The sequence below is a fragment of the Echiichthys vipera genome (assembly GCF_963691815.1).
Source record: "Echiichthys vipera genome assembly, chromosome: X".
In the NCBI taxonomy this organism is placed as follows: Eukaryota; Metazoa; Chordata; class Actinopteri; order Perciformes; family Trachinidae; genus Echiichthys; species Echiichthys vipera.
Genome location: NC_139825.1, coordinates 29,515,324 through 29,539,020, shown reverse-complemented (window position 1 = coordinate 29,539,020; position 23,697 = coordinate 29,515,324). Strand labels below are relative to the sequence as shown.

At 41.9% G+C, this 23,697-nt stretch overlaps 1 protein-coding gene across 4 annotated transcripts in view; it reads left to right on the top strand.

The window, feature by feature from the left end:
* Positions 1–21,781, top strand: part of srgap2 (SLIT-ROBO Rho GTPase activating protein 2) — a 57,321-nt gene extending 35,540 nt beyond the window's left edge. For 2 of the 4 annotated variants that reach the window (XM_083939037.1, XM_083939039.1), the window contains exons 4-23: positions 3,060–3,122; positions 5,107–5,322; positions 5,687–5,815; positions 6,184–6,405; positions 6,577–6,678; positions 6,783–6,980; positions 7,092–7,176; positions 7,677–7,704; positions 7,951–7,981; positions 8,709–8,769; positions 9,005–9,082; positions 10,254–10,388; positions 10,499–10,604; positions 12,754–12,978; positions 15,844–15,923; positions 16,292–16,490; positions 17,522–17,659; positions 17,920–18,142; positions 18,227–18,337; positions 18,432–21,781. In XM_083939037.1, the coding sequence (XP_083795163.1) occupies positions 3,060–3,122; positions 5,107–5,322; positions 5,687–5,815; positions 6,184–6,405; positions 6,577–6,678; positions 6,783–6,980; positions 7,092–7,176; positions 7,677–7,704; positions 7,951–7,981; positions 8,709–8,769; positions 9,005–9,082; positions 10,254–10,388; positions 10,499–10,604; positions 12,754–12,978; positions 15,844–15,923; positions 16,292–16,490; positions 17,522–17,659; positions 17,920–18,142; positions 18,227–18,337; positions 18,432–18,995 (2,994 nt within the window). In that variant the 3' untranslated portion in view covers positions 18,996–21,781. Of the gene's footprint in view, positions 1–3,059; positions 3,123–5,106; positions 5,323–5,686; positions 5,816–6,183; positions 6,406–6,576; positions 6,679–6,782; positions 6,981–7,091; positions 7,177–7,676; positions 7,705–7,950; positions 7,982–8,708; positions 8,770–9,004; positions 9,083–10,253; positions 10,389–10,498; positions 10,605–12,753; positions 12,979–15,843; positions 15,924–16,039; positions 16,491–17,521; positions 17,660–17,919; positions 18,143–18,226; positions 18,338–18,431 lie in introns of those variants that run through there. The other 2 variants (XM_083939038.1, XM_083939040.1) reach the window with 2 other exon arrangements.
* The last annotated feature ends 1,916 nt before the right edge of the window (positions 21,782–23,697 follow it).

The following is a 23,697-nucleotide window of genomic DNA, read 5'->3' as shown; positions in this document are numbered from 1 at the left end:
TAGAGCTGTTCTCTCATACGAATTATGGACAATGTCCCACAAATCAGGTCTGGACATTGTTTGAAGGTGCCCTTTCTATACCTTTTTAAATACATTGAGTGTGAGCTTTCAGAGTGAGTTTCATTAATATGTGCTGATAATTAGTTTAATGCAAAGATTTGGTTTAATGTTTCGAATTACGTGCATCCTTGTTTGTTATCTCTACAAGGTGAGGTAATTTTGGCTGATTGTTACCTCGTCAAAGGATTTAATGTAAAACCAACAACATAATAATTTAAAATGAACACAATGAACAAAGTACAGGATATAAAATATCAAAAAAAACATCGCTCATCGCTTTAAACGCATCCAATGAAATCAGCTCCTGATTCCAATTAGAGGGAGCAGAACACTTTAAACATCGTTTTTGTCAGGTTCAGGAGGGACGTTAGGGAGCAATTAGAGGAAATAAGTCCTGGGAGCGTAGACAATAACTTCACATACTTTTTTTTGTAGGTTGTAGATCCATAGATAAGAAGTAAACAGTCCGAGAAACAGCCTTATACTGTATATAAGAGTAAGCCAGAGAATGAGTCTAAAAGTTGCGGTAAACCTCAGTGCTCTATGGTAGACCGTTTCCAGTACATGAAGGCATTGTGAGAATGCATGCATGCACATATACAACATCGCCATACTACAGCACAGATTAAGGTAGCAGCAACAATTCTCCTTTTGACCACAAAGAAAAAGAAAGACTAAAGTAAAAATCCAATTTCAGATTCAATTTTTACACCAGTTGTTAAGTGTGAGGCATAAGTGAGTCATCAATTATAATTCCAAATTACTTGTATTGAGATACAGACTCTTGATTTGGCAAGGATGAGCTTGTGCATATAGCCTTGAACCTCAAAAGTTTAAGGTAAGGATCAAAGGGACGAGGGGCCACGGATTGGGTGTAAGAATGCAAATAGTTGAAAGCCCTCACAAGTATAGTAAGACACGTGCCTGTGTGGAAGGCAAAGTGAAGCCGTCTGTGCCTGGAATGTCATGGCAGAGGCTGCTGATTTCTGAGCCGATAGGTGTTCTTTGAACTACATTCACAGGCGGGGAAACACACACACACACACACACACACACACACACACACACACACACACACATATATATACACACACACAAACCTCCTCCTTCAGTACAAAATAAAAAACTTTGTCTGTTGTTTTTGTCGAGTTTCTATTTTTCTTTTTACGCTGTTTACTCTTTGGCAGATCATGTCATAAACAGGACGCACACATACGCGTGGAGAACGCTCCGATGGCTAATTAAGTAGATCATGAGTTTGTTTATAGCATTTTCAGACGGTGGCATTAATACCAATAGTGCCATTGGCCGTGACACACACACAGCACACACATCGTCATCGCATTTGTCTCAGCTGGCGTGAACACAGAGTAGAATGATACTGTGAAGCTGCAGCAGGAGTCTTTATGAGATATCGTCAGTGAATGAGAGGAAGCGCTAATGAGTCAAACTGTATTAAGGAGAACACTGTCCCCACCTGGACCACAGAGATCAGTTGCGGTTCTTGCTGAGTCGGACAGACGACCGCAGGCAAGATGAGGAGTCCAAAGGTCAAGACACACAGTTGATAGATAGGAGGGCTCAGCCACAGATGATTGCCGTCTTTTTGGACAAGCTGTTTGCAGTCGGGCTGGCTGTCACCTAATATGAGCCTCCTACAGCACTTTACGGAGCGAGGGTGGGACAACCTCAGCCTCCTGTCACCTTATCTGCTCTCCACTTCCTTAAACTCTTTCCCTGCTGCTTTCTCCCTCTGTCCCTGACTTTTCCGCTCTGTGATTCTCCCATGTAGTTTAATGATTGTGATTTATGTTTTTTTCTCCATATCCACCCCGCACACAAGCACACACACACACACACACACACACACACACACACACACACACACACACACACACACACACACACACACACACACACACACACCTTTATTTCATGAGACAACTTTCACCTCACCACCTCATCCCCCTTCTGCGCCCTCATCCATGAGCAGCTCCTCAACATGCACAGGAGAAATCTGTTCTTTCTTCCATTCTGCATTCCTTAACCGTTTTTTTTCTTCCAGTTGACTGTCTTTTCTCCCCCCCCCCCCCCCCCCCCCCCCATGCTTGTATCCTTTTTCCTGTTCCCTGTCTGCTTTCAAGTTAAGTCAGTTCTGTTCACTGTACACTGTATATATAAAGATGGATGACATAGCTTCACTTCCTCCCAAATGTACTAGAATGAAGCCATAATATCTCAGATATGGGCACCACCATTTTGTAATTTTGGAGCCAGACTCTGCGCAGTAGGGATCGGTATGGTACCGCTAAATTACCTACATTGTCAGAAACTATCTTTGGGAAAAAAAGGATTTGCCATTTAGTTTGAACTTTTATCTGTCTATGGTATGTGTGCACACATATGGGTCCTTTGTAGCTAGTTTATGCCTCTCTCATTTTTAAAACCTGGTCTGAATGGTGTCCTTTCAGAAGTATAAGAGGAGCATTGAATGTAAGTCTGTAGAGCAGTCTTCTGATCTGTGGGTTCTTATGAAGTCATCAGTCACACATGGCTCCTGGCGGTTACGTATATCTGCAGAATGGTAGTGCCTGTTTTACTCCCCGTCCTACCTCATTTGTCTCTTTTTTTTATCTTTTGCAACTTTGTCATCTTGCCCTCTGTCTTTGGCTCTGTCTTTCTCTTGCCCTCTCTGTTTCTTCCTCCCTGCCAACATGTAAAGAGTGGTATCTGTAGTTTCCTCCTTAACACTTCCATCAAGTCCATCACTGCACCGCTCATTCATCTGGACTTGGGACTCCTCCGCTTTCATTTAGTCAGATAATCTAGTCTTGATTGATGATGGGACAGTTGGTTCAACACATGACTGAGAGGGTATGGTTGTCATTAGTTGGCAGAGAGATGAGCAGAGAGATGAGCAGGTCAATGGACATACGGTAGAAGCTGTAAATTATGATGCTGAGCTACATTAATCTGACTTTTTCTCTCCGTCCCTTCAGAGCAAAGAGGTCGGAGTACAGCTGCAAGAGGACCTGATGAAAGTTCTTAATGAGCTTTACACGGTAAGAGAAACCACTGGCATCGCAGTCACAATATGTGGATCCATATTTATGTTTTGTGAACTCTCGAATCTCATACAGCTCAATGGGGAGATTGTTCCACTTCTCTTGTCAGGTTTAGTTGTCTGTTCCTTACAGATGTTATGGGAGTCGTTGCAAGTAAAAACGCTCATATATATATATAAACATAGACATAACTTAAGAATGGATGCAATGGAAATAGAAAGCTTATAGACAACACAAAACATGAATCGGAGTTTAAGCAGGCAACTTGGCGACAAATAGCTTAAAATACAGGATTTAACCACATTACTCCACATTACACTTTGTTATTTGAAAAGCTTTGGTTTTGTCTGTCCAGCACTTAAGTCCACACTGAAATATGTAAAAAAATTAACTATTGGATGTATTAACAGAACATTTTGTACACACATTCATGATTCCCAGAGGATAACCCCCAATGACTTTGGTGAATCCCTGACTTTTCCTCTAGCACCATCAGCAAGTGGACATTTATGGTTTTGAGTGAAATTCTTTGCAACTATTTGATGGATTCCTGTGAAATGTGGTGCACACATTCATGGTCCCCTTCAGATTAATTGTAACAGCTTTGCTGATCCTTTATTTTGCGCCATCATCATATCAAAGTTAAGATTTGGTCAACACTATAGCTGATGATCAAATAACTGCAAAGCTATTGACGTTTCAATCATCCACAGCTGTGCTTTGTGTTTAGGGGCTAATTAGCATATGTTTGCATGCAAACAAGTAAAAATTGTCATGTTAGCATTGTTATTGTGAGCGTATCAGCATGCTGGCTGACGTTAGCATTTAGCTAAAAGCACTAGATACACAGTACTATGTTTTTGTTTAAAGACACATATCTTTTGCTAAGTTTATGCCTGGCGTCCACACTACTCTGCCATTTCTGAGCCCCTAATACGAAGATGTTTGGAAAAGCTGCTGAGCCCGTTTTAGTTTGAAAACTCTGCTGTTGCTTCATAGCGTCTGACAACACATGTCCATGGTACTGCCAAAAGTACTGAGACAATCAGAGTGTCTTTCAGTGTGTAACTCCTGCCGTCTCACACACAAAGCTCAGAGTCAGAAGGAACGGTTCCTTGAGTTTAGTAGCCATCTTCCTTTTGAGGAGGAATCCAACGTACAGATAAGGTCACATGGCAAAGACTCAGCTGGGTGACATCTTCAGACAAAGCATTCTCTCAGACTCGTCACCACAAGATTTTACAGGAACAGGATATACAGGTCAAAAATGTCTCAGTGTGCTCCGGGATTATCTCTTGTCATGTGGCAGACCATATACAAACAGGGCAATCTATTTTGTCATGGGATAAGGTCTACACAGGAGATGCAGGATTCATGTCTGACCTAATAAAAATTATGATTAGAAATTACAAACATCAAAAAATCCCACAACACCACAGCTCAACAAGGCCCATAAAAGCAGGTCTTATGCTGTAATTATAGTATATAGTAATGGATATAAATAGATCTGGTTTGAGTGACGCGCACATGCTCACATGCATACTCATAGACAGACCAGTGTGTCTGACTGCAGTGTTGTGGAAGGGTTCTAGCAGGATAATGATGGCTCTGGTGGTGGTCACTGGAATAAGGCTGACACTGCACACACACACACACACACGCACACTATTTTATGTGTTTTAACTCTTCATGTGTTTTACTCATACCGCCATGCTCAAGCACAGTAGTGATGTACATTAGAGGAGGCTGGTTGTGTGACTTCATTCATTGCAATATTTTTAAAAGCCAGCGTCAAGAAAATCTGTCTGTGTATATTTTTGTATGTTTTGTGTATCAAGCGCCAGTGCTCCGCTCTCCTTATGCCGACTGGAGTAATCCCCGCTTTTGATCCGGGGCCACAAACAGAAGTCAGAGGCCCACTGAGAGAGAAAAAAAAACCGCACCCTCACTTTTGCCTGCGATTTTCCACCCTTATTCCCAGGTGATGAAGACGTACCACATGTACAACACGGACAGCAACAATGCCGAGTCCAAGCTGAAGGAGGCGGAGAAGCAGGAGGAGAAGCAGATGGGACGCTCCGGTCGACAAGATGACCGACAGACGCCGCGCTCCCCTGACACCTTGGCCAGCATCAAGGCAGACGAGAAGCCCGTCCGGCGCTCCAGTGTCAAAAAAATCGAGAAGATGAAGGAGAAGGTGAGCGGTGGGAAGGAGGGTGGAGGTAGGAGAGTGCTCCACCTTTTGTCACGCTGACTTACCATGTGTGTCTTTTGAATGATTTATGAGTGCCTGACTGGCTTATTGCTAACCTTGTCTACTACAGCTGGGGCCTGCCATAGCTACATGTTCCTCCAATTCTCATTATCCATAATCAATACTGAGGCGTTTTACTCTAACGCCTATTATCCCTCTCCCTACCTTCCCCTCTTTCTACCTGTCAAAACATTTCTTCTTTCCTTCTCGCTGGATTCTTTACATTCTCTCCTCATTCTCTCTCTCTCTCTCTCTCTCTCTCTCTCTCTCTCTCTCTCTCTCTCTCTCTCTCCCTCTCTCTTATCAGAGACAAGCTAAGTACACAGAGAACAAGCTGAAGGCCATCAAGGCCAGGAATGAGTACCTGCTCGCTCTCGAGGCCACCAACAGCTGTGTCTTCAAATATTACATCCACGACCTCTCCGACATAATTGACGTGAGTATAAACGCACCACGTTTCTCTGTAGGAGCAGCTATCATTTGTAGAGGTGTGTGTGTGTGTGTGTGTGTGTGTGTGTGTGTGTGTGTGTGTGTGTGTGTGTGTGTGTGTGTGTGTGTGTGTGTGTGTGTGTGTGTGTGTGTGTGTGTGTGTGTGTGTGTGTGTGTGTGTGTGTGTGTGTGTGTGTGTGTGTGTGTGTGTGTGTGTGTGTGTGTGTGTGTGTGTGTGTGTGTGTGTGTGTGTGTGTGTGTGTGTGTGTGTGTGTGTGTGTGTGTGTGTGTGTGTGCACTCCTTACATGTGCACGTCTTTTACCAGCAGCCATGCCACGGCATGTATGTTTCATGTGTGTGTGTGTTTGTGACAGTGCTGTGACCTAGGCTACCATGCCAGTCTGCACCGCGCCCTGAGGACCTACCTGTCCGCAGAACAAAACGTAGAGACGTCCAAACACTCTGGCCTGGAGACACTTGAGGTAGCCGCAGAGAGTCTGGAGGCAAACGGGGACAAACAGAAACTGATGGAGACCTACAACAATGTCTTCTGTCCCCCAGCTCGTTTTGACTTCCAGTCACACATGGGAGACACGGTACGGTTGTAGTGCTGGAGTCATTCTTATTAGTCCTTTTTTCCAGCGATAAATACCTCTTATTGAAGCTGAAATCTTTGCACTGAAAAGGTCGTTTTTGTGATGCCCTTGTTTGAAATTGCTAACTGTCTCACATTCCATCGTGTTCTGTGTATGTGTGTGTGAGTGTAGATGGGAGTGATGTGTGCACAGCAGCCACTTGAAGGCGAGCTGCTCCAGAGGTGTCAGCAGCTGCAGTCCCGCCTCTCCACACTCACGATTGAGAATGAAGAGGTCAGACAACCGTTGGCGTGTCCTCTAATATTATAAATTCATATTTCACCGCTCGCAGCTGTCCTGTGCATTAACGTTCTTCTCTTCCTTACTGCCCTGGCCAGGTGAAGAAAACCATGGAGGCCACCCTGTCCACCATCCAAGACATGGTAACGGTGGAGGACTACGATGTCTCTGAGTGCTTTCACCACAGCAACAGCATGGAGTCGGTCAAGTCCACTTTCAGCGAATCCTATTTAAGTAAGCCCAGCCTGGCCAAACGTCGGGCCAATCAGCAGGAGACAGAGCAGTTTTACTTCACGGTCAGTGCGAGTTACAGTCATCGATGATTTGTCAGGAGCAGTTATAGTTCAATTATATATGACCATAATCTGCATGTGCGTGTGCGTGTGCGTGTGTGTTGTGTGTTGTAGAAACTGAAGGAGTTTCTGGAAGGCAGGAACCTGATCACCAAGCTGGAGGCCAAGCATGACCTCATCGACAAGACCCTGGGAGAGAGTGAGTGGGACTGTCATAGCGTCCTTCATATCTTTAAGACACTGTCCTTGTGTCCCAGCTGTATTAGGGTGTGTGTGTGTGTGTGTGTGTGTACTGGGAGCCCCCCTCCCAGGAGTAGGGAGATGGATTCAGGAAAAGGCTTGGTGCCCTGAGGGGAAATAAGAAGCAAATCGAAAAGATGAGTGGTTGGTGTGGTGGACACATCAGGCCACATGCAGAGAAGCAGAGTGGGTTTAATATATCTAATAATCACAAGCAGTGTGTTTGTGTGACTGAGAGGAGGGCTAGGTCGAGTGACAGTGACCATATGTGGATACAGCTTGGGGGGGCTTCTCAGCTTCAGTGGGAAGTGTTTTTCCCTGTTCCTCATGTGTCCTGCTCCTACAACAGTATAACTGTTTATCTCTCTCTCTCTCTCTCTCTCTCTCTCTCTCTCTCTCTCTCTCTCTCTCTCTCTCTCTCTCTCTCTCTCTCTCTCTCTCTCTTTCTCTCTCCTCCAGGTCAGAAGACTGACTGTTGCCTTGCCAGGTAGGTGTGGTGAAGGAAGGAAATATGCTCTCACACACACACACACACACTTGTAAACACCATAGCAGCGTTTAAGCATGATTTCTTGGCAGCCGGAGGTATTATTTTCCCCGTCACTGTTTTTCAACACATGTGCATATGTGTCTGTGTATACATATATAGCGTTACCCCAGAGTCTTGAGTATAAATAGACTTTCTCTTGAGACGTAATGACAGAGCACCGTTTCTTTCTCTCCCCCTGTGTAGTGGACGGAGAGACTCTGCGGTACGGAAGCAGGTAATTATTCGTCATAAGTGTGTGTCTTCGTCTCTGAGAGGCTGTCAGCTTCTCAGTTAGAGCCGCTGCAGCTTTGTGTTTTAAGTCGAGCCACATGTTTTCTCAAAGTATCCTCCACCCAGGGGGTGGGGGGTGGGTATGGTCACCCAGAGGTTGACAGCACTCTAGTTATTATCACATAACGGTGGATTAATATGACCCAATACACACGTATATACATGTATGTTTTCAGCTGAATCCATATAGTCTGTTGGCATTCTTTCATACAATCTGAAACACCACTTTCATGATCAAAAGCAACCCCTCCATTGGGGGACTGTTTGTGGCGCCCCCTTCTGTGTAGCTTGTGTTTTGGCCACCAGCTCTCACTTTACAGTGAAGTCGTCTGATCATTCATTTCAAATGGAAGTCATGTGTTAAACATATTAAAACCACAGTGGGATTCGCATAACAATGGAAACGTATATCATCCAAAATACCTTCCACAGCTTTATTTCCCAGAGATTCCTGGAATCCCCAAACAAACAAAGGGAAAAAGGAAAGAGCGTTGTCTCCTAGCAACAGCCGGGTACTGCTCTCACCCTCTCCCCCACGCACAATAAATGTGTGCAGGGATGCATGTGCAGACGTGTCTGCAGGAAATCCTCCTGACAAGATGTTTTATTACTATGCCGGTCTCCTGTCTTGTGCCCCTCATTCGGGAGTAATTCCTCTCCCTCTGTCTCAGGAGTCTGGCGAGGCCATTCCTCTGATGGTGGAGAGCTGCATCCGCTTCATCAGTCGCCATGGTGAGTGAAATTCTCCAGTGAAGCGATAGGTTTAGCATCAGCTGTTCCTGTGCGCTGATTGGTTGTGTCGTCAAGTCAAGTGTGATTGGTTCTGGATCAGATTTGACTGGGATTTTTTCCAGAATGTCTTGGCTTGAAAAACAACAAAAATGCAAAATCTCCAGAACTGTAAAATCCTGAAAAAATAAAAAAAGGGTCTTGATTTAAACAACAGTGTTTGTTTATGTCTTTGTAGGTCTGCAGCATGAGGGCATCTTCAGAGTGTCAGGCTCTCAGGTGGAAGTCAATGACATCAAGAATTCCTTTGAGAGAGGTAAGACGATGATCCAGCAGGTAAACCTAAGCATTTTAACATAACATTTAACAAAGCATTTTAACCGGGTCCAAGCCGGTCCAAGCCTTGTATTTCTACACGTCAGCAGTGCCGTGTTCCCCATTGTTTGAACAGATCTGAGTTTTAAAAAAACAATGTAATTGTCATTTGACCTCTTTCTTATATATGGAAAAGGTGTGTAACTGACGAAAGAGGTGATCATAAATGTTCACATGTTCGGCCGTTGTGTCTGTTTTGTTTCAAGGGAGCGTTTGAAATCATATTTTGAAAGGTTGTTTCGTCAGATTTAACAGCCGTATTATGTCTAAAGTTGTTGCAGCAGATTTTGGGTTGATACCATTTGATTAATAGATTTGGTGCTAAATTTACCTCATGAATTGATAAAAAAAATAAGATCAAAAACTTTTGACATTTGGAGATTTCCGTAAGAACTGCATTTTTCTGCGACTGAATGGCAAGCACTTCTGTTCTGGAAACTGCTAATAAACCCCCTTATTGTCAGTATACCTTGAAAAGCCATACCCTTTCTCACATCCTAGGTCTCTAGTTTGTGGTTGTAAAGTTTCATGAGGCTGTGATTATCTTAGAGGTCACAACAGCTCATTTTATACAGTGAGGCCAAGTTTCAAACAATGCTCTCACTACAGCGAAATGACTACTATGGGCACTAACATCATCACACATGAATACAGTTTAGCTCATTGAATTGACAAGAGTCACATTTTTCCAGATATACCCATTTTATGTAATAACAAGACTGTTGACTATGACTATGGACCCCAGTATGAAGGAATGTTCAAGTACTTTAAAACAGGCGAGAGTAACACATTTGTATTGCAGGAGAAAAACTACATGTTTTTTTCCCCAAACTGTCTGGATAATCATAAAGTGGGTCTGTCTGTAAAGGGGAGAGTCGTGGGTAGCTATAGAACCCATTTTCATTCAGATATCTTGAGGTAAGAAGTCAAGGGACGCCTTTTAAAAAGAACATTAGGCTAAATTTGGGGCATTGTTTAGCCCCTTTCTCAACAACTTAGCATGACATGATTGGCTACAGCCTCTTAGAGACAGTAATGCCAGCTATTGTCCAGTGCTTTATTATCTTTTCTCCCCTCCTCCCTCCTCTCTCTGGCTTCTTATCTGGATATAGGTGAGGACCCGCTGGCAGGGGACCAGAATGACCACGACATGGACTCCATCGCCGGCGTCCTGAAGCTCTACTTTAGAGGACTTGACCACGCCCTCTTCCCTAAGGAAGTCTTCCATGACCTCATATCCTGTGTCTGTAAGTGTCTCATCCTTTTTGTCTGTTTGTGTAAGCGTGTATTTATGTACTCGATTGTGAGAGTAATCTCTTGGGTGTCGTGGTGGTGGGTTTTTCTTCTTTTTTTTCAGCGATGGAGAGCTTCCAGGAGCGGGCAGTCCACATTAAGAAAGTTCTGCAATCTCTGCCAAGCAAAACCCTTATCATTATGAGATATCTGTTTGCCTTCCTCAATCAGTGAGTAGCAGGACACACACACAAACACAAACCGAGAAAATAAAGTAACACAATAGAAATATGGGATAATTTATAGTTAGGTAGGTGTTGGAATAAGACAGATTTTTGTTCTAGGTTAGTTATGAAACAAAAGAACGTATTCACTGTTAGAAAGGCGACTACACTTTGTACAACAAATAAAACTGATGTGACAATCTGAACTTTTTCAGAATATCTTAAGGCCTAAAGAATTTCAAAGAAGCAAAATATTTGTTTGTGGCTGCAGTTTCAGTAATGGTGAATGACGCTCACAAACGAGATAGAAATAACACGGCAGCAGCTAAACATCAAAAGCTGCGTTCTCAGACGCAAGCACTGGATTAAACCAACACTAATGCGAAACAATGTGTGTCTCAAGAAAAGCGACCATGATATTAACTTAAACAAAGGTATATTATTGCACACTGAGAAGCTTTTGCCATACTCTTCAAAAGTTACTGTTTTTTCCCCAGACTTTTTTTTACCATACAACGCACAACAGCACTAATCAGTCTGTACTGTAAGGATGAAAAAGACACTAATGACAATAATAATAATGATAATAAACAATGTGTCAGAAGATACCGACCTGAAGGTTAATCATTAAAATATCAATCAATGTACAAATACATCTTTCAATTTACAAAAGTGCACTGATATTCAACATAAACCACAAAAAAGCAACTATCACTTGTATTGGTCAGAGTGAATACTATGTGGATGGGGCAGCAGCTTAATTTATTTTATCCACCTAAAATAAGCACACAGTTTGATTTAGTCATTTAGACAGCCCTTTCCCGACTGGATCTTTTCAAAACCACCAGACTCCTTTGTCATTTTGCCTTGCAGAACACAGGAGTTTCTGGTCTACAGCTGCCTCGGTGGTTAATTAGTTTGCGTTATCGTGTGATTTGGGTGTTTTTAAAGGGTTAGTTGGGATGGGCATACAATATCAGAAACTGACTAACCGTTCAAGGTTAGGTGGGCCTTTTCAGGTGGCTTAAATAAGTTTTGCTGCAGCCCGTGCTGACTCCATCCACAGCAGTACGTTGCTTATATTCTGTGTCAGTACTGCTGCCTGCTAATACACTGGCTATGGATGAAGTACCTCATACAAACCAACATCAAATAAAATATCCAAACAGCCCTTTTTAATAAACATGCCTAGACTCTTCGGATCCGCTAACATTTCCCCAAACACAGTAGTTTCATAGACACCACAATAAGGTTAAAGGCCTTAATTTGACCTTCTCACACCAAATCTAAACATCCTTTTAACCTTGATGAAATTTTCCACTTCAAGTTTATTTGTATAGCCCAATATCGTAATCAGAGTCTCAATGTGTCCACAACAGCCACAAACCCAAGACGAGGACAAACACTAATAAGTAAGGCTGCCCCCTACCAAGGATCTTCTTGGTCGACCAGTGGTCGTCATTTAGAGAAATTAGCAAGGAGAAGGTCAGAATGGGCCGCCATGGGCAGGTAGTTAGGCTAATGTTACTTGCATAATTAAGGTGGTAGGTCATGTTCGTCGTGGACGATAGAAACGGCTTGATATGTTGTTTTTTTTCCTTTGACCAATCGACCAATGGAATTTTGGTCGACCAGCGCTTGGTCGACTATTTGTGGGCAGCCCTACTAACAAGGGAGAATTTGTCATGAAGTACAGTGAGTTGTGGTTGCAGTAGGTGATACTTTGCTATGTTTTACTGCACGTGCTCTTTGCGTGGTTCAGTATTGGTTGAAGATATGCCATTACGCAATTTCCATGCCGTTAAATCCATCTCTAACGACCATGAGGGAGCCTTTCCTCAAGTGATTTACGGTCACGCCGATGCTCCTGCTTCTTCTCACACATTGAAAACACACAGATCATCAGAGCCTCCATTGCCACATTGTACAAATTAAGTGATGCATTGATGCAGGCTACGGTAGTGTTTCCTGTTGTTCCTCGAGCAGTTCTGCACCGATATGCATTCACAGCTTATCCACAAGTAGAGGGTGATGTAGGATATAAATGAGGTGTCATGGTTGTTTGTGTGCATAGTCAGTTCTGTATATATTAAATGCTTCAGAAATATGGATGAGGTAATGCCCTCTAAACACCTCTCCTTTCACTTCTGCCCAGCCTGTCCCAGTACAGCGAGGACAACATGATGGACCCCTACAACCTGGCCATCTGTTTCGGTCCCACCCTGATGTCTGTCCCTGAGGGCAACGACCAGGTCTCTTGCCAGGCCCACGTCAACGAGCTCATTAAAACTATCATCATCCACCATGATACCATCTTCCCCGGACTGCAGGACCTGCAGGGCCCCATCTACACCATCCCTGGAGCCGGAGAAGACTTCTGGTGAGCGCTGGGGACCAGAGTGTGTATGTGAGGGGGGTTTGAGAATAGAATAGAATAGAAATACTTAGATAGTAGTACTTTATTGATCCCAAGCTGGGAAATTGCAGAGAAGTCATGTAGGGCAGGAACTTGAATTGCTGCGGCTAGTAGGACATGAAGGGATGTCCAATTGTTATCTAACTAAAAACTAAAAGGATAGGGGGGTTCAACTTGTCTGGTCCACTTGGTCCACTCAGGGCCAGGAAGGCCATGATGATCAGCTTACCCTCCATCTCACAGGAGATTAAAGTACCCCCTGACCACATCACACACACATAGACACACACACACACACACACACACACACACACACACACACACACACACACACACACACACACACACACACACACACACACACACACACACACACACACACACACACACACACACACACAGCACAATGAACACGGTCAGTTTTACTGTAATGACAAGTCTTTGCACCAGTTATTATGATCACTGCCAGTGTCAGTGCAGTTGTTTAGACTGTAAGTCACGCTGGAGGAGCAGTTCTTAGTCTCCACTGAAGAAATTATAGACATTTATAGTGGACATTTAATTGATTGTTTTCTAAATCAATATTGATGCAGTATAGAGGGCTTAAAGTTATGGTAAGTTCAGGCATAGAGCAGTTTTAAATTCATATAATACTTAATTTAATACATTGTGCGTTACTACCTCTTAGACAGCTTTTCAGGCTCACAAATAGTTTCTTGCTTTAAAATTTGGCTACTTTTAAGCCGACAAGATAAGTGCTAAATTAAGCATTCACCATTCCCCCATGAGCACTGTACTCCTGAAATGCACGAAAACTAAAGGTAGACCGATTAATCAGCCGCCGATTTTTGCTATTTTTAAATAATCAGCCAACACATGAGCAGGTTAAGCCAATTATCACACAGGCACATTTGCTCATTTTAGTGCACGCTCATCATATGTGTCTGCGCATGTAGAGCATGTAATATGAGTAAACAAAGTTGTTATTATCATGATTACTATTTTTTCTTTTTTCAGTCCCCCTCACTTCAGTCCTGTACTATTATTACCATTAACTATCATGTACCTTAGGCTACTATAAACATTCATTTCCCCAAAGTCCCTTTGTTTTGTTTTTCAAAATATATTAGATTGTAATGGAAATATAGAGTCAATTACTTAAAAAAAATACTAAACTTGTAATCCTGTTGTTGTTGTCTTTGTTTGTTTAATAGTTGCTAAGATCGCTGAGATATCTAATGCCTTATTCATTTTTTGTACCATTCGTTATTATTAAACTGTTATATTTTATGAGATGGAGGGGAAAAAAAGATCGAAAAACCCATATCTGTAGACCTCTAGCGAAAACCAAACTTCATTTATTTTGATAATTGTACATTCCTGGGAATATCATTGAACAGTAGAGTCTCCAGGCAACAAATTCCAAACAATGAAATAGATTTAAAGACTTTTTTGCTGTTTGGTCAGTTTTCAGCTCTCTGTCTCAAAGGGCCTAAGTTCTAAGCCGATGCAGACAGCACATTTCAAAGACTGTAGAGGTTTGCAACATGGTTATAAACTCGACACTAAGCAGTGGTGTGGTGCAGACGGTATGAGCTGAAGAAGAACATGAGGTCAGGCTGTGACGGATGTTATCAGTCTGAGACTTTTTTTCAATACTGCGTTTCAGTTGCAGAGATCATGTACACTAAAAAGAAACATGAAGAGATCTGGATTGCCCTGTCTCCACAAAATCTATTTATTCCTGTGACATAATTAATAGTTCATGCTCTAATCCTCATTGCGTCGTCCATTTCTCAACATTGCGCCTCTCGATCTCTTATCCTACGAGTTTCCATCTTGTGTTCTGGTGTTTCTGCCTTGTAGTACAAGCAGATATCGGTCTTCTCTTTACACATTATCTCATGTCCAGAATTTTGAGTATAACCGTATGAACTTTTCCCCAAAACGTTACCAAGTTTGTAACGTTTTGTCTGAGGAAGAACTTTGGGCTTGAAACATCACAGCATTAAAATCCTCTTAACAGGAGCTATTTGGTGTGCAGATATTTTTGTTTTGCCTCATTTATTGCCATACATCCTCTCCAGTATGGCTATGCTATTAGAAAAGTGTTTACTCATAATATTGGCTGTAATAAAGAATCTAATTACATTCTTCCAAAACTGTTCTCTCAGAGGACTGTTGTTCCCAAAATATGCGACCATTCATCTTCTGCAATATTTCCTATTCTATTTTAAATCCACATACAGTAAAATGCCGTGTGTCCTCTCTCCATTAGGTGCTGATATAATGTACATATTATTTCATATTTCTTTGAAATGTAAACTCGAATTATGGTTCTAATTATTCAGTTTTTGAAATCTAAATTTACATAGTGCTTTATTTACCTGTCATAAAAGTCCCTTGATTGCAATTATTTTAAGTAGTCCAGGTTGTTTAATGTATAGTTCTGTTTTAAGGAATCCGGTAACATTTCAATATTTAATTACTGTACATAATGCTGTTATACCACAATCCATTATTTAACCTCTGGTAAAGAGTGCCTGCGATAAAATATCCTATCCATCGAAGTAGTCCAAGCCCTTTCTCCTATCTATATTTTCATATTATATTAATACTCAATTAAACCACAATTCTTCAATAAATGACTGACAGTATCTGCCTGTTCAAATAAATCTGTTGCTTCATCTGTGTTTTAGATGAGGCTTTGAATTTCCTTTTCTTGTATCACTTTAGATTTCTCCATTTTGCTTCATAGTCTATACTGGTCTGACTGGTGTCAGTCTAAGTCATTTGTCTAACCTCATTCCTCTCTTGTGTCCACCTTAGTGACAGTCCGCACTGTGAGCCCCCCCTGGTGGAAGAGCCTGCGCCTGACACCGTCTCTGTCAGACACAACAGTGAAGATGGTGCATAACACACACGAACACAAACATGAATACAGTACATAGACTTTTTACACTGTACTTAATGAAGTTTCATCTTGCCACCAGTTAATGAAATCTCATCCTGCTTTTCTCACCAGTTACAATGGCTCTAACCGTTTAAACCTGTTCACATCCTTCTCCCAGTAACATGTTTATGACGCTGCTTTGTTTACTGCTCAGCAATTTAACATTTGTGCAGTCACCAAAACACAGCAGCACTAACCTGCTATGCACTAATCTGGCTCCCCCTTTCTTCCACCCTCTTTTCTCTCTCTTTTTCTCTCTCATTTGTTGCTGCCTCCTGCTTCTCCGTCACGTCCCGTGTCTGTCCACCATCCTCTGAATCTCAGGCTCCTTGGCTGTTTCAGAGTCTGACCCATTCGAAGCCGTTGCTCGGTTCGACTACTCCGGACGGACTAGTCGTGAGCTGTCGTTCAAAAAGGGAGCATCTCTGCTTCTGTATCAGCGAGCCTCCGACGACTGGTGGGAGGGAAGACATAACGGAGTGGACGGGTTGGTGCCACACCAGTACATTGTGATCCAAGACATGTAAGATGAGTTCCAGTCCAAATATCTGCATTAGGAACAGGATAACAAATGAATTAAGAAATTGCAGTATTTCTCATATTTTTGTCATAATTATTTATCATATTTTACTCATCGCCTCTGTTGTGCAGTTGTTGCTATCAGGGCAAATGGCAAAAGAGCCTTCAACAAAACACTTTAAGAGAAATGACGCGTTGATTAACCTGATCAAAAGTTAACACAGAAAGTAGTTCACTGGAAATCCCCATATCTAAGGAAGTCGATCATGTGCGATGTGTATCTTAGAAGCTCAGCTGTCAGATCTCCGTATTGAGTGGTTTGTATTATTGTGAGTATTTTTTTTGCACACTGCTGGCTAAAGAGGTTTAACAGGAAATGGTTTTTGTGGCACTGCATGACAACAGTAACAAAGATAAGTGTGTGACGCTCACACTTATTGTATTATTCCTGTCAAAGTTTCCCGACACTCAGAGGTGGTCTGTAAGAAGGTTTCTGAACAGTAGTCCTACAAGACAAAAGTTTGAGAATAATACCCACGTTGAAAAATAGTGGATTGTCCCCTTAAGTTGCCTTCACTTTTCTTTTGGCTCAAACGTAAGGTAGTTTTGAAAATGTTTATTATGGTTAGTGTTTTTTAATTATTTAGTACAAAAGTTTCCATTCATTCTACTGTTTGGCTGAGTCAAGAATAACCATCAGTAGTTACAAATTAGAAGCAAAGTGTAACCAGTAAGCTTTATGTTTAGGTATCCTCTGCTTGTTTGGTGCAAAACAGAGGTAAAAGTGTGTGCGTGAGTGTGTATGTCTTTGTTTATATCTGTGTGTATATTTGTGGGGGTGGGAGGTTTGGGTTTTCATGGTGTTTCTTTGTTGTTCATGTTTTGTTTCATTTTTTTGTTTTGCTTTTATTTTCTGTAAGGCACTTTGTGCTACTGTCAAAGTATGAAAAGTGCCATACAAATAAAGATTGAATTGATTTGATTTGATTTGATTTGAAAACAATGATTTATAAACTGCTGCTTTGATTGTTTCAGGCCTGACGGGGGCAGGGGAAGTCCAAAGCCGGATGTAGACAGCAGGGACCTGCTGGAGGAGAGAGTGTCTACTAGAGGCAGTGCTGCCTCTCCTACTGGAGCTCATGTGGCTGACATCTACCTGGCCAACCTGAACAAGTGTGTCTCAAGACTATTTACAATATCATAGACATTTTTTATTTGCAGCTTTAGCTTTTGGTGGATATGTAGTTAATCATGTGGATATCAACTCGGGTTCAAAAAGGTATTCAAAAAAGTCTCTTGGTTTCCTCTTTATGATTTTAGTGTTTGTTGTTGATGTTTGTTTTTTTGCCCCATGTTGGCTGACGACAGGAACTGAATCACCACAGCGCAGTAAAATACTAGAAAAATACAACTGAACTATTCGTCTCATTCAGGTTGAGGAAACGTCCGGAGTCTGGTAGCATCCGAAGAGCTTTCCGGAGCTCAGAGAGCGACAGTACGAGTCCAGGAACCAGCGGGGGAGGAGGAGGAGGTGGGGTGAGAACCGCTTCTCTTCCTGTTGGCGGGGCTCTGGTTAAAGAAACTGGAGACAAAAGACCCGTCAGTGCTCACAGCATCCTCAACTCAGTCACTCGCCACTCTTCTCTCAAGACCAAGGTACTGTAACAGCTTACCTTTTAACAACTGGCTACTTTGTTTACCTTTCGCATGCATTTAATCAAGGATATTCTAAACATTTAGGTGGAGAGCCCACAGTTACGCAAGACGACTACAGCAGGGCGCTCTAAGAGCTTCAGCAACCACAGGCCACTGGACCCTGAGGTCATAGCCCAGGTGGAGCATAGCTCACAGGTACAACTTCACCCACTTAGATCCCCATCTGCTACTTTGAGTAGTTGTATGCACAAGTTAATATCTACTTTTCTATCTGCCTCTTGTGTTGCAGGACATTGAGGCTGCGATGAGCTCTGCCCTGAGTGAGCTCACTAAGTTAGAGAGACAGAGCGCCTCGAAACATACACACACCCCTGACGTGGTCCTGGACACACTGGAGCAGCTGAAAGGTGTGGGCGGTGGAGGAGGAGGAGGAGGTGGAGCCTCTGAGCCCTCCAGTCCACTCCACTCTCGCCTGTTACGGGACAGCGAGGGGGGCTCCTCACATGCCCACCCGCTTCAGCGCAGCGCCTCCTCCGCCAGCGACGTGCCCTCCTCCTTCCGCCCGGCCAAGAGCCAGCCGCGGAGCCCCCTGCCCTCTGCCACATCCCCCTCTCTCTCCTCTTCCTCCCTCTCCTCATCTGTACCTTCCTTTAGAGAGCTGCGCCCCCCAGCAACGAGGCCCAAACCAGTGGTGTTCCCGAAGAGCGGAGGTGGCAGTCCAGCCATGGGTTCCCCAACATCTACTGTGCCCCCTACGCCTCCTCCTCCGCTCACAGGCCACACACACTCTCTCCCTCACACCCCTCCTCCTCCACCACCTCCCCAGTCTAATGACAAATCCTGCCCTGCTTAGGACTTCTAAATCTGACCCATGATACTGATTCTTACAACCTGTTACAGCTCTTCTACCAGGTGCAGAAAGCACTTCTTTTGTTTTTACACCAGACCTAACCCATAACTCGTGTGGCATTCACTTCTTGGTGTCCATGCAATTTAAGGCTCCACGTTCCCTTATTTAGTGTCAAGAGTTTGTTCAGCCCTCTCCTGGCAGCTCTACTCACTGCAGGTCAACTATCAGAGGGCATAGATTAGCAAGTAATTACTCTTCTTTTGCCACCGCAGAGATCCCAGGCATCACTGGATTTAAAATGTTTTTGTTTTTTTGTTTTTCTTACAAGGGAACAGGACTCAGGATGGACACCTACAGCTTACATACACTAGTTTGTGACATTTGAAATTGTTTTTGAGTGGGCGTGCAGGAGTGTTATTTGCCTTTACATGGAGATCTAAGTGAGGAACAAAAAGCACTGTTTGATTTTTTTTTTTTTTGTAAAGCAGACATGACAGTTTTTCCTTTTAACTTTAATGACCCATGACTAGCGGACTGGAAAGGAGCGTTTGATTCCTGAGATTAGACTGTGAAATGCTAAGCTCTCACTCTGTTTAGAAATGAAACACACTGACTCGCTGCTTCAGAGAAAGGCTGGAGATAAAGGTGGAATTTTGAGATGATGAGAGAAAAGAAAACTGGGCCAAATATCAGCAAGTCAAGTGATCAAGAGCTTTATTTTATCTCCAGTGTTTGATATGTTGGTGATTTTTTAATTTTATTTTTTTTTATTTCTATTACTGTTCAGTACTAGTGCCACAACAGGAGCATAGCAGGCGTCTTCAAAACTGAACTTGGACAACGGTAATTCTAAATACACATATAGCTATAAAGATCATGAAGCTGGTAGTTTGAGGCATTATGCTGCTTCTCTCCTGCAGCGCTACGATGTGTGTAGGGGACCACTGAAACCCAGCATTTTTATAGGTGATGTTGGACTGTAAACATGCACACACATTCTCTCCAGATGTGTGTGTGTTGGTGTTTTGTGGCAGCTAAACGCCTTTCAGGTTTTCCTTGCATGCTGGGGCCATAGACAGCAGCCACTATGGCGAGCTGGCTGATTGCATCAATTTATATATATATATCTGCAGTACCAGCCACAGGACGACTTCAAACTAACTTAAAGCGTGCTCCTTTACTATATACTTTAGAATTAACAGTAAAAAAGGGTTATATTATTCTAATGGTGTGTATGTAGTATGTTTAATAATCTTGATGATAACTGGAAGCATGGAGCTGAGGATCCTCTTGAGTGTGTTTAGATAGAAGCACAACCAACCACCTCATCCAATGCATTCTTAAGCAAAGTTTGCTTTTATTACTTTTTTTGTTTCCAAGTTCTTAATTAATGCTCAGAATCTGTAATGGTAAAATGTTGAACTGTGTACGTGTGTGCGTGTGTGTGTGTGTGTGCATGTGCATGCGTGGATGTAGAGTATGTATGCACCTCACCCCTGCCCCCCTTGCCCACCCATCATAAAGGGATGCCACCCAACAGAAACGTATCCGGTTACACACAGGAAAACACTTCTCCCATGTTCTGGAGTATACCAGCAGCCTCTGTGCTGAATAAATATGCACTGTGTATGTGATGTGTTGTCTCGTCTTCAGTCACTGCTGTAACAACACCAGTAGGAGACCTTCTTTAAGTAGAAAAGAGAACGAGAAAAAACAGAATCCAAGAACTTAAACTTTTCTTTTTGTTGTTTTATTTGTTTAAATATATGTTTGCAAAATTAGATCTGATGAGAAATGATAAGGAATATGTGAATAACTTTGCAAACACAGACTTAAAAAGTGGACATGTCATTCACCGTAAACAGAATAATACCTTTTTTGTATTTCACCTTCTTGAAACAGTATTAAACTAATTTTAAAGAGCATCCATACTCCCCTCTTATCAAGCCTTCTACCAGAAATACAGAAGATACTGCATTCTTGTATGCTCTCTACCAGATAATGAATTATACTTGTTAAGGTTTATTTTTTATCTCTGTATACTGTTTGTGTATTACCTGGTGTATTTGTGTTGCTCTTACCTCATCATGACAACTGGAGGGACTGTGACTGTGTGTGTGTGTGTGTGTGTGTGTGTGTGTGTGTGTGTGTGTGTGTGTGTGTGTGTGTGTGTGTGTGTGTGTGTGTGTGTGTGTGTGTGTGTGTGTGTGTGTGTGTGTGTGTGTGTGTGTGTGTGTGTGTGTGTGTGTGTGTGTGTGTGTGTGTGTGTGTGTGTGTGTGTGTGTGTGTGTGTGTGTGTGTGTGTGTGTGTGTGTGTGTGTGTGTAGAAATGAACTCATCTCTTCAGCACACACTCACACGTACAGACATGCATGTGGTTGGTCAATGTGTTTTGTCCCGGCTGTGCCGTAAAGGGGAGCTGGGTCCCTCTTCGATCTCAAATCAATCATCGTGCACTTGAACAACTTGGATTGCGTGTGGACTAACTGTGCGGAGATGATTTGTCAGAATTGAATATTGTTAAATATGCATTTTTTGTGTCCATTTGAAAACAGCAGAACTAAAAAAAAAAGACTGTAATGTCAAATCTATTTATAGTTGTCTCTGTATTACTGGAGAATCCTGTGTTCAGATGTACTTTGTATATACAATGTTGTACATTACAGAGGTACACTCTTTTTTGGTACAATATTGTACAGTAATAGCAATAGTAGTTTAATCAAATAGGCCTTATATAATTATATGTGTAGTTCTTGTAGTAGATCTGTTTTTTAATAAACATTGCTTGCTATAAAGACTCTTGAATTATTTGATGTGTGTAACAATACAACATTTAATTGTGGAAGTGAAAATATTTATATAAAAAACGATAGAATATCGTAATCTGTGTCCGTCCCAAGTCAGTACAGTAATTATGAATCATGATGTGAGAGACCAAGAATATACAGCAAGCACAAAGTTGGCGTTTGACGGCCCATTGGAAACAGAACTTGCTTAAATGGTGTAGACAAGAAAAAACTCAAACCAAACAGGTTAAAGGGTACTTCAGGGGTTTAGGATTACACTTACATAAGGTTGGGAGACTCAAAGTGCCAGATAAAAATAAACAAGCAACAGATGATATTGTGATTCATAGCCTCTAACAAGAGTCAAGCTCCAAAAGCACACAAAGCTGCAACTCACTAGTGTCTGTCAGCAGACCCTCCTCCTCATAAATGCTCACTTCTTTAACCCTTGTAATCTGTTAGAAAGCTGCTGACAATTTTGGTGTTTGACCCGTGATCCGAAAATGCCAAAAAAACAATGATTATCATCCAATATTGTTTTTCACCTCATAGCTAACTTATTATACATTCATTTACATGTAAACACTGTTTTAAATGTTATTGTTTTTTTACCCCATGGATCTTTCATCTTAAAATAAACTACTTCAATTTCAATTTTAAAAATGTTTAAACTTTAATGTATTATAATTCCTTTAATGAGAGTAATGGGTAATTACGTTATCTGACTATAATAGAGTAATATTAGAACAAATCTAAAAAATAATTTACTTGGGGTTTTTTAATTTTGTATTATTAACAATTCATGACATCTGTGGTGTTACGGGTCAAAACTGACTCGTACGGATTTATGTTCGGGTAAAAGGTGAAAAGTATTTTTCACATTTAGCAAATTCAAATTGATTATGAACAAGAACAAGAGCGAGTTTCTCTCTCAAATTGAACATTAACAATTTGTTTGTAGCGTGTGTTCAAAATAACACTTACAAACTGAACATTTACAAGACAAGAGAATATGTGTGTGTGTGTGTGTGTGTGCGTGTGTGGTTGTGTGCGTGCGTGTGTGTGTGTGTGTGCGTGCGTGCATGTGTGTGTGTGTGTGTGTGTGCGTGCGTGCGTGTGTGTGTGAGAGTGTGAGAGAGAGAGAGAGAGAAAGTAAGGTGGGGGGAAATTGAGCCATATTTGTTCTGTGACGGGGGTCATATTTGACCCGAAACACCACAGATGTCACTTTTTAGAGACAGTTATAATTTACTTAAATGCTGAAAAAATATGTTTTTGTGTTAAAATAGCTGTTTCGGAGGATACCATTGCCTTGTTCCGATATAAACAAAAAAGTAAATGGTACTTTTTACAAATCTAAACTTGAAAACAGGTCAAATTTGACCCTAGCACAATATAAAGGTTAAAACGTCACATCTCCAGTTAGTTAAAAATAACAAAAATGTTGAAGATGACCCTAATGACATCATCATGGTTATTTTTTCAAACTTTGAAACAGTCCCGCCACAGTCATAGAAAACATTCAACTAACAGGCTGAGTAGTACTCATCGTGCGGAGTAAGTTGAACATTACTTCCCTTTAACAGAACACAGCTCCATGCAAAGCCTGCCAGGCAACTACGAAGTGACAGACATGCTGTGAACAGTGTCTACAGTTTCAGACTGAACAGTGAACATGGAAAGTTCTGGTCATGTAAATCATATATGAACATTAAATAATATTAATCTGCATTGCCATTTTACTCACTGTAAATAAAACAATAACTTCTGAAATATGCCTGCAAGAATCCAATGAGATCCAAAACAGTGAGGTGTGCAGATTTCCACAGTTATATAAAGATAACTCTATTTTACATATATGTGAATGTGTCTCCCGTGGTGAACAGCAGAGAGACCGACTGCAGTGATCCAGAGACAAA